Here is a 10,118-nt window from a genome sequence, read left to right as displayed (position 1 = left end):
AATAGATAATAGAGAAGATTTGGATGACCAAGATTGAACATGAAAATTCAATCTAATGGATTATAGTTGGATAAGATAATGAAAATCTGAAGAAGATCATCAAGATGTGGACAAGATGATTAGATAAAAATTTAAAGGACGAGATCAATTGAAATCATATCCAATGGTTGTAGTTCAATATTTCAGATATTTTCAGATTTTTTCATGGAGGAGACTGTGAATAAGATAATTAGATAATAATTTAATGGACGAGATCAATTGAAAATCATATCCAATGGTTGTAGTTCAATATTTCAGATATTTTCAGATTTTTTCATGGAGGAGACTGTGAATAAGATAATTAGATAATAATTTAATGGGCGAGATCAATTGAAAATCATATCCAACGGTTGTAGTTCAATATTTCATATATTTTCAGAAATTTTCATTTTTAGGATCAAAATATGTATTAAAAATAATTAAGATTGTTCAAATAAAATTTAACTGTCTACAATCTCGTATATGAATAAAACTTGAGCCATAAACAAATTACTAAATAATCCGTAACATGATTTAGAGACTCAAACATTATAGAGCCCTCTCATTATAGAATTTTTTTTAGAGACTTTAAAATTTTACTGGGTTTCCATTTGAGTGTCCAAAACAGAATTTAGAGACCCAATTTGGAGAGGCACATTTCACTCAACTAAACTAGTCGCAAAGAGGAGAGTTATTATCTATAATTTAATATAATTGCTGAATTAGATATTAATATTCCCCAATGGCCAATCCCAATCCCCACCGTTGAGTACCCACCATCGCACTGGCCCACCAAACCAATCGTCGTCAGTCATCTTAAATGTGTGTCTCCTACCCCCATCCATCATCAACCACATTTCATTTTCAAATCAATTCTCACCAAATCGGATCTCCCTTCTTCCATCTGTTTCCCCACTCTCTCTCTCTCTCTCTCTCTCTCTCTCTCTCTCTCTCATCAGCTATCTCTCTCTCTCTCTCTCTCTCATCAGCTCTCTGTCGATCCCGAAGAATCGAGAATTGGAGGAAGAATGGCGATAACAGTGCCCAGCATATTGAAAGAGAGGAAATACCCATTCATACTTGCATTCTTCCTTCTACTAATCTTCGTCACTCTCATCCTCATCTCCACCTCACAACAGTCCCCATTAATTCCCATCACCACCACCAATCTCCCCTTTTCCACCACATATCCACCTCCCCCAACTACTGTCATTTCGTCGAACACTTCCTCTGCACCGATCACCAATAATACCAATGCCTCAAACAATACCGACGATTACGATGATAATAATCAGGTGGTGGATGTGGATTGGGAGCTGTGTACGGGTCCTGGTGTTGTTGATTACATACCATGTTTGGATAATTGGAAAGTGATCAAATCATTGCCCTCTCGAAAGCGGATGGAACACAGGGAGAGGCATTGCCCTGAACCAACTCCAAGGTGTTTGGTTCCTCTGCCTCAAGGTTATCAGCTTCCAGTTCCGTGGCCTAAGAGCCGGGATATGGTGAGACCATTCATTCTTTCTTGGTAAGCTTTATTTTCTTTTTTTTTTTTTTTTCATTATTATTCTTCCCCAAGTTTCATGGATCAAGAACCTCTTCAACTGTTGCACCTGATCTTCACACAATTTGTATCCTATTATGCTATGTGATGCCACATACATAAATGTATGTATCATTGACTATAACAATTTTGACTATCAATTTTTTTTTTTTTTTTTTTTTTTTTTTTTTTTTTATGTTTTCTGGATTCAATTATTCGATTTTGTTTATTTTCCGTCTACAATGATTGATTGTTATTTTCCTGAAAAACAACCTATAGTGGATTGATTCACGATCCAAATTCTTTGTCTTGAGCTTGATGGACTTTGCAACCGATTGATTATGTATACAATGTGTGGTTTAATGGTTTGAGAATACATTATGGTTACTTGTTGGGAGTTTGAATTTACGAGCTTGATTTTTCTTGGCAATGGTTGTGGTGTATTACATCTAGTGTTGCTTCTAAGGTATCACCATTTGCTACTTCATTAGTTGGCCGCTTTTGTTGTATAACATGTTTTGATTTCATTTATTCTCAGGTATGGTACAGTAACGTCCCTCATCCTAAGCTTGTCGAGTATAAGAAGGACCAGCGTTGGGTTGTGAAATCAGATGATTATTTTATTTTTCCTGGTGGAGGCACACAATTCAAGAATGGAGTCAATTTTTACATCGAGTCTATTGAAAAGGTTGATTTACTTTGAAAGTTTATTATCTTGTCTGTCCATGATTTTTATTCACTCCAACCGTGGAGATATTCAATCAGGTATTTAATGTTTTATTATTTACTCCAGACATTACCAGTGATTGAATGGGGGAAGAAAACGAGGGTCATTTTAGACGTTGGGTGTGGAGTTGCTAGCTTTGGTGGTGCTTTGCTGGACAGAAATGTAATTACGATGTCTTTTGCCCCAAAGGATGAACACGAAGCTCAAATTCAGTTTGCTCTTGAAAGGGGAATTCCAGCTACACTCTCAGTCATCGGTACACAAAGGCTCACTTTTCCCGATAACTCTTTTGATATGATTCACTGTGCTAGGTGCCGCGTTCACTGGGATGGAGATGGTACCTCTCTCTCTCTCTCTCTCTCTCTCTCTCTCTCTCTCTCTCTCTCTCTCTCTCTACATTAATCCTATTTTTTCCTACAAAAAAGATAATAATTTTGGGTAATAAATGAAAATTGCAGGTGGAAAGCCTTTGATGGAACTGAACAGAATTCTTAGGCCTGGAGGATATTTTATATGGTCAGCCACACCAGTTTATAAAGACGATGAAAAACATCAGAACGTCTGGAAATGTTAGTGAAAAAAACCCCCACTATATACTAGTGAAACGAATTATCAATTGATCCATATAATGTCAACACTTTTTCGATATTGCAGCTATGGTAGCTCTATCAGAATCAATTTGCTGGAGCATAGTGGCAAAGACTTACGCTAGCGATATGCATATTGGGCTAGTTGTTTTCCAAAAGCCCATCTCATCTTCCTGTTATCAGAATCGAAAAGAGAATAGTCCACCTCTTTGTGATCTGTCGAGTAGGCCCAATAATCATTCATGGTATTTACTATTTATTGTGTGAAAAAAATTCAATTTATGTTCATTATATTTAGTGTAGTTATTTGGATCGTAAACCCTTATCATTTTTCGCTCGCTCCTGCAAATAGGTATGTGCCTCTGGATAGTTGTCTTGTGCCAATTGTAGGTGACTCGAACAAATGGCCATCACTCTGGCCGGAAAGGCTAAGCGATAAACCACAAAGCCTCTCTTCCGAGCCAGATGCCGAAGAAACCTTCAAAGGGGACACCACACACTGGTCTGCACTAGTCTCTGAGGTTTATATTGGTGGTCTTGATATTAATTGGTCTAGTGTTCGGAACGTTATCGATATGAATGCAGGTTATGGAGGGTAAGTTACATAAAAAAGGCTTTTGTTTTCTTGAAAATTTCAGGAATTTATTTTGTAATATTTTTCATGGTGTTTGCAGGTTTGGTGCTGCACTGATTAATCTACCACTGTGGGTGATGAATGTCGTTCCCGTTCACGAACCAGATACTCTATCAGTCATTTTCGATAGAGGGCTGATTGGAACTTACCATGACTGGTGTGAATCTTTTAATACATATCCTCGAACATTTGATCTTCTGCATTCCAGTTTCCTCTTAGGAAACTTGACCAAGAGGTAGTAACCAACCACTCACTCATTTCATCCATATGTGCAGTTTCGTATAATCATAATAATATTTTCTTGAAATTGCACATAAATTACTTGAGCTGATTTGATTGAGCAATTATATTTTGTCAGATGCGATATAATTGAAGTAGCTGCAGAGATGGATCGGATAGCGAGACCAGGTGGATATCTGCTAGTTCAAGACAGCATGGAAATAATTGCAAAGATGAAGCCCATTTTGAAATCCCTTCACTGGTCCGTAAATGTACATCAAGATCAGTTTCTTGTTGGTAAGAAAGGATTTTGGCGGCCAGATAAGTAAACCCGAGCGTCAGAGAATCCGATGATCCCTTATATTATTTTACGATGTATAATCTTTGCCTTCTTCAATCTTCACGGAAAATGTTCGTCATCTTTCATTGTTTGCAAATAATATAGGTATTTTTGTGAACTGTTGCGTTTTGGGTTTCTCAGGTATATGTATTCTTTTACATGAACACAATTTGAATCAAACGAGAATCATTTTGATCATTTTTTAATTAAGTCAATGTGTCATGTACTTGTATGTCAATTGCCCTAAATTTAAATGTAATTTATAATGCTTCAACCCTTGCTTTGAAATTTTATTTAACAAGACATCATCTTTTGCGTTTTGGTTGGAAAAAAGTGAAGATTCTTTTACAATACATTCACATCTCTGTACACATGTACAAGTACAACTAACATAAATTATAGGGCTAAATAGCATCTTTAAAGTATAAGGTTGGTAATACTTATTTTCTTAAACTTAAAAATGTAATAGTTACCTTCCTCATTAATGAATTTAATGGTAAAACTTTGACTTTGAATGATGTAGCATTTTTTCTTCTCAAAATGTCATTCTAGCTATTATATTGATGCATCTATAATAATATCTTTTAAAAAATATTTCAAAAAATAAATTTTATAAAATACAATAATTATTAAAAAAAAATGATTTAAGTTTAACTCCACATTTTAATTACTATATTAGTCTCATATAAATAAAAATCTCAATTATTTAAAAAAAAAATATAAAATACGTTAAACATTTGCAAGAAAAAAAATTATTTTCAAGACTTAACGTCCAACTTTTTTTTATAATAATTATTGATTTTAAAATTTATTTCAGTTACTTAAATATAACTTTCAATAAAAAATATTTAAATATTTAGACGTTCAAATTATGATTTCTTTTTAACTTTTGAATACATTTTGTGTTTCTCAGAAGCAAAAAGTGAGATTATTATATTAGAGTCATATACTCATTAAAATAACTAGATAAACTATAAAATTATAATTAAAATTCGAATACTTGTTCACTTTTTTATTGAACATAAAGCAAAACAAAATTGAAACTAAAATTCAATTTTTTTCATTTGCAATACTTAAATAATAAAATTAAGTTTTTGAAAGGTTGCCGAATATTTTTTTATTACATATTCATTATTTATATAATGGCTAGAAGGACATTCTGGGAAGAAAAAAATCCATATCATTCAAAGTCAAAGTTTTACCATTAAATTCATTAATGAGGGGATAAGTGTTACATTTGTAACTTTAAGGGGTAAGTGTTACCAACCCTATACTTTAAGGGTGCAAACTGTATTTAGCCCTAAATTATATTTGAAAGATGTGTTGATGATTAAAGAAAGGGGCTTACTATTCGCAGTGTATTTTTCTCTAGTTACAGTGCGAAATAATTCATTTGTTAAGAAACCCTTTGACCTTTTTCCAAATCTTCTCAACCTCCAAATTTTAAAACTTTCCAAATCGTCAAATTTTTCCAATAGTATCAATTATAACACAAATAATTATTAATAAGGATGAAACCTATTGAAATAATTCAATGCCTCCGAATTCGTGTAATTTAAATATAACTTGTATAAAATCAAAAGTCTATAAACAAAATAGACAAAACTTGTATCGAGAAAGATTGTGCAGCAGAATATAAATAACACAAGTTTTAAGCAGAATATAAATAACTGAGTGACTGTTCTCTTTTTGGAGTTATTTTCCTTGTTCAGATCTTCAAGCATTTAAGTTTTCTTAATCCAGTCACTATATAATTCTTTGCAAAGAGACATCAGTTCCTCCTCATTGCATAATTCTTCTTCTCCCTCAAATAAATCATATGTTTTAGGAAGAGAGGTACAGTTAAAACATTTTAGATTAGTCAGGGAAGAGTCAAAAGATTCAGCATATTCAGGTGTTGTATATTTTTTCTGCAAACCATCGACGTTCAAGTGTCGATTCTTTTGATAAAAGTCAACATAATTTTTTTTTATGTAAAAATCGACACTGTGATGTCGATTTTTTGATCTTACGATTTTTTAAATAAATTCACGGTCTTTCTTGCAGACTACTGCACCTAGCACATGTAGTGGAGTTAATGGATGTACGGAATTAACTTTGGATTATGGACATGAATTTACCACCTATGACGAGTTTGCAACATGAGACAATTTAGTCACATGGATGCACGAAGTTGGTAGGCGACTAGGAATGATAACGGTAGTGAGGTCTTCAAACCTAGGGAACAATAGACATAGAAGGTCGTATGCACGTAGTACTTGAGTGCAATTGCATATAGTCGTTGCCGAAAATTAAAGGAATAAATACATATGGATGTACTGTTCACATGATTTATCTACACTTTAGGTATAATAAATAGAGCAAATTACGGCCACCCCTGAGATAAGATCAAATTACGAAAAATTCCTTTTGTTCGCATAATTACAATCACCCCTCAATTATGTATTTCACTTTTACTATATCAAATTTATCTAGGGGTGTTTATTCGGTCGGTAAATCGATAGAATCGAATCTAACGAAATTCGGTATATGCCGATTACCAAACCGTTAATTAGGTGTGATACAGTTTATTATTATTATTATTATATATATATATATATATATATATATATATATATATATATATATATATATATATATATATATATATATATATATATATATATATATGTAAAGTTATGTAGTATTTAAACTATAATTAATATAAAAAAATAAAATAAAAATCAATTGTTTTAAATATTTTTACTTTTGGTATCCACTTATTTATCGAACCGGACGCTAAATGGTATGAAATTTTAACGCACCGAAATTTCGGTACAATTTAATGAATAACCGGCCCCAAATTTACCAACTGGAGGGAATTTTTTCGTAAAAAATACATAGTTGAGGGGCTGCCTATAATTATGCAAATAAGAGGGGTTTTTTTCGTAATTTTATCTTACGTCAGGGTGGCCGTAATTTAGTCTAATAAATATGGGATAATTAGTGAAAACCCCCCAACTCATTTACTTATATTAAGATGGATATAACCTTCTTTTGATTATTAGTGAGAACCCCCCACCTTATATTAAATAATTTTTTTTTAATTAAAATTGTATTTTCACGTGACTAATATATCTAATTTGCCCTTCTATGTTATATTTAAAATAACAAAACCTATTTCACGTCCTCTCTATTTCCCCTATTCTCTTCTCTGTTTTCTCTCTACAGACGGCCACCTCCAACTTCTTCCATTTCTGCGCCACCGCCGCCACCACCTCCAACCCTCTTCGATCTTTGTGTCGCCGTCTACTCTCTTCTTCCAACGGCGTTGCTCCCTCCACCGCCGCGAAAACAAGGCGGTCTTCACGCCTGGAATTCTCTCGTCAAGGACTGCGTTAGGGTTTTCGCCTGGGAGAATGACGAGACTATGCAGCGGCGATAGTGTTCATATTGCGTCTGAGATTTCAATAGAGACCACCGCCAAAATTGTTTTATTGTTGTTGTTATTCTTCTTCTCTGATTTTTTTTTATTGGAACCCAATTCTCGAATCACATTTTTCTTACTTGGAGTTTTTGGTTGAATTCTTATATTGAAGGCTAATTTTGTGTTCAATCAGTAGTATAATGGATGTTGTTTTTTGTGAAATTGTGTTGGTGTTATTTACAGATATATAGTTGTTTTCGTACAGCAATATAGTTGTTTTTGTACAACAATATAGTTGTTTTTATTACTTTTTAGTTGATTTTGACAAATAGTTAATTTAACAAATAGTTGATTTTGATAAATGAAAGTTGTTGGAGATATATAGTTGTTTTAATCATAATTGTTTTAATAATAGTTGTTTTTAATAATAGTTGTTTTATGAAATATAGTTGTTTTAACTGAAGAAAAAAAAATATAGTAAAAAAATATTTTTAAAAGATATAACAAAAATTTAAAAAAAATATATTTTTTAAAAAATATTATTTGTTAGATAAGAAATAAATAAATAACGAAAATTAAAATTAAAATAAAAAATAAAAAGTGCATGAAAGTAGTGTATAATAGGTAGCGAATAAATGAAGGGTAAATTTGAGAAAAAAAAAGGATGGGTCTCTCACTAATAAAGAAAAAGGAGCTGGACCCATTCTCATTAAAATAATGCTAGATGGGGTTCTCACTAATAGACCCAATAAATATAATGTGTGCATATTATAATAAGGGGTTTTTGTGCATATGTTCCTAACCAAACATCTTTATTATTTTAGGTTTAGGGGTTATATATCTTTCATCAATAAACCCATCCCTTTAATATTTATTATAAATAAATGAAACATTCATGTATATGACAATATTACCCCCAACTCTTTCTACCCAATTCTTAATTGTAACCCCAATTTAATCAATTTTGTCCATAAAAATCCAATTTTGACCACAAAAATCCAATTTTGACTTTTTTTTTCAAATTTTTTTTTCAAAACTTTTCTTTTGCCACCGGATTCCAGCGTTGACTTTTCGATTTATTTATTTTTATTATTTTTTTTCCGGATTTTTTCGCCGGTTTCAAGCGTTGACTTTTTTTTTTTTTTATTCTTCCGGATTTTTTCGCCGGTTTCCGACGGTCTCTGGCGTTGATTTTTTTTAGTATTTTTTTAGTGTTTTTTTTTTTTTTTTTTTTTTTTTTTTTTTTTTTTTTACGTCCGCCGCTAAACGTTGACCGTAATTGTGCTGTCACTGACATTAAATTGACGTAATTATACTGTCAATGACAGTACATTAACGTAATTGTACTGCCGTAGACAATACATTTATGTAATTGTTCTGCCGTTGACAGTAGATTAACGTAATATTATTATTATTTTTTTATGTTATTTTTTTTTTAATTTTGTTTGATTTGTTAACAAGTCAACGTAATTATATTACTGTCGTTGATGGTAAAATAAATGTAAACACAATAATATTACTATCAACCACATCAATATTATTATTTTTTGGGTTTTTTGTTTTGTTTGAGTTATTCACGGAGTAACATAATAATATTATTGTTTATTATTGTAATATTACTTGTAAACACAATAATATTACTGTGATTGACGGTAATATTACTGTTGTTAGAGTAATATTGTTGTCTACCACATCAATATTATTATTTTGTTTGAGTTTTTTGTTTGTTTGAGTTATTCACGGAGTAACGTGATAATATTACTATCTATTATTGTAATATTACTGTGGTTGACGGTAATAATACTGTTGTTATAGTAATATTGCTGTCACTTACAGTAATATTAATTCTTTCGGCTTTTTATTATGTTTACATTTGTTGAACGATCAACATAGTAATATTACTCTATTACACAATAATAATGAGGTTTGTTGTATTAATATTACTGTGCTAGAGATTAATATAGCAATATTACTGTATTAAATTGTAGTGTAGTTAATTTTATTGTGTTTAACAGTAATATAGTTAATATTACTGTCAATCACAGCAATATTGATGTTTAAACGAATCAAAAAATGTTACAGAAAGAAAGAAAGAAAAAAAAAAGAAAATTCGAACAAGTCAACGCCAGAAACCGGTGGCGGAAAAAAAAAAAAAGTAACCGCCGGGAACCGCCGAAAAAAAAGTGAACGCCGGAGACCGGCGGTCAACGGCGGTGACAGACGAATTTGTCCATAAAAATGTATTTTGGGTAAAAATTGAATAATTTGTGAAATTTAGGGTCAAATTGAGGTTAAATTAAAGGGCAAATGGCAAATAGGCCCATGACAAGGGCACTTAATTAAAAGAGGGCATCCAACTTTTTTGTCTTTCAAATAAATCGAGTTCATTCAAACTTATTTGCAAATAAGGAAAATCCTTTTATATATACCAAAATCACCCGGCGTTGACTTTTTTTTTTTTGATTTTTTTTTTCTGGTAGGTCAACCGCCGGAGACCGCCGGTCTCCAGTGTTTTTTTTTTTTTTTTTTTTTTTAAATAATTTTTTTTTCTTAAAAAAATATTTTAATTAATATTACTGTCTTGGCTACTAAATTACTGTCTCCAAGAGTTATTTAACTGTCGGAAACAGTAATTTAACTGTTA

The 10,118-nt window shown here is 31.8% G+C and overlaps 1 protein-coding gene across 2 annotated transcripts; it reads left to right on the top strand.

Annotated features, from left to right (window-relative positions):
- The first annotated feature begins 872 nt into the window (after nt 1-872).
- LOC105951158 (putative methyltransferase PMT23) lies at nt 873-4,278 on the top strand. Of its 2 annotated transcripts, XM_012974546.2 has the most exons (8): nt 873-1,523; nt 2,100-2,249; nt 2,355-2,625; nt 2,747-2,857; nt 2,943-3,120; nt 3,228-3,470; nt 3,550-3,744; nt 3,868-4,278. In XM_012974546.2, the coding sequence occupies exons 1-8, from the start codon at nt 1,047-1,049 to the stop codon at nt 4,055-4,057; spliced, it is 1,815 nt and encodes a 604-aa protein (XP_012830000.1). In that variant the 5' UTR covers nt 873-1,046; the 3' UTR covers nt 4,058-4,278. The 2 variants fall into 2 exon arrangements, with proteins under 2 accessions (XP_012830000.1, XP_088675983.1); XM_088819857.1 differs by lacking the exon at nt 3,868-4,278 and having other exon boundaries at nt 964-1,523; nt 3,550-3,748.
- The last annotated feature ends 5,840 nt before the right edge of the window (nt 4,279-10,118 follow it).

The sequence above is a fragment of the Erythranthe guttata genome, chromosome 6, assembly GCF_056151865.1.
Source record: "Erythranthe guttata isolate IM_541 chromosome 6, IM_541, whole genome shotgun sequence".
NCBI classification, from domain to species: domain Eukaryota; kingdom Viridiplantae; phylum Streptophyta; class Magnoliopsida; order Lamiales; family Phrymaceae; genus Erythranthe; species Erythranthe guttata.
Note: the sequence above shows the minus strand (reverse complement) of the source record. Positions and strands in the feature narration are given on the sequence as shown.

Excerpts from the sequence above, each read along its gene's own strand:
- LOC105951158 (XM_012974546.2), top strand. The coding sequence starts at position 1,047 with ATGGCGATAACAGTGCCCAGCATATTGAAAGAGAGGAAATACCCATTC. Across the intron at positions 2,250-2,354 it reads ACATCGAGTCTATTGAAAAG|ACATTACCAGTGATTGAATG; the intron begins GTTGATTTACTT and ends TATTTACTCCAG. Across the intron at positions 3,121-3,227 it reads AGGCCCAATAATCATTCATG|GTATGTGCCTCTGGATAGTT; the intron begins GTATTTACTATT and ends TCCTGCAAATAG.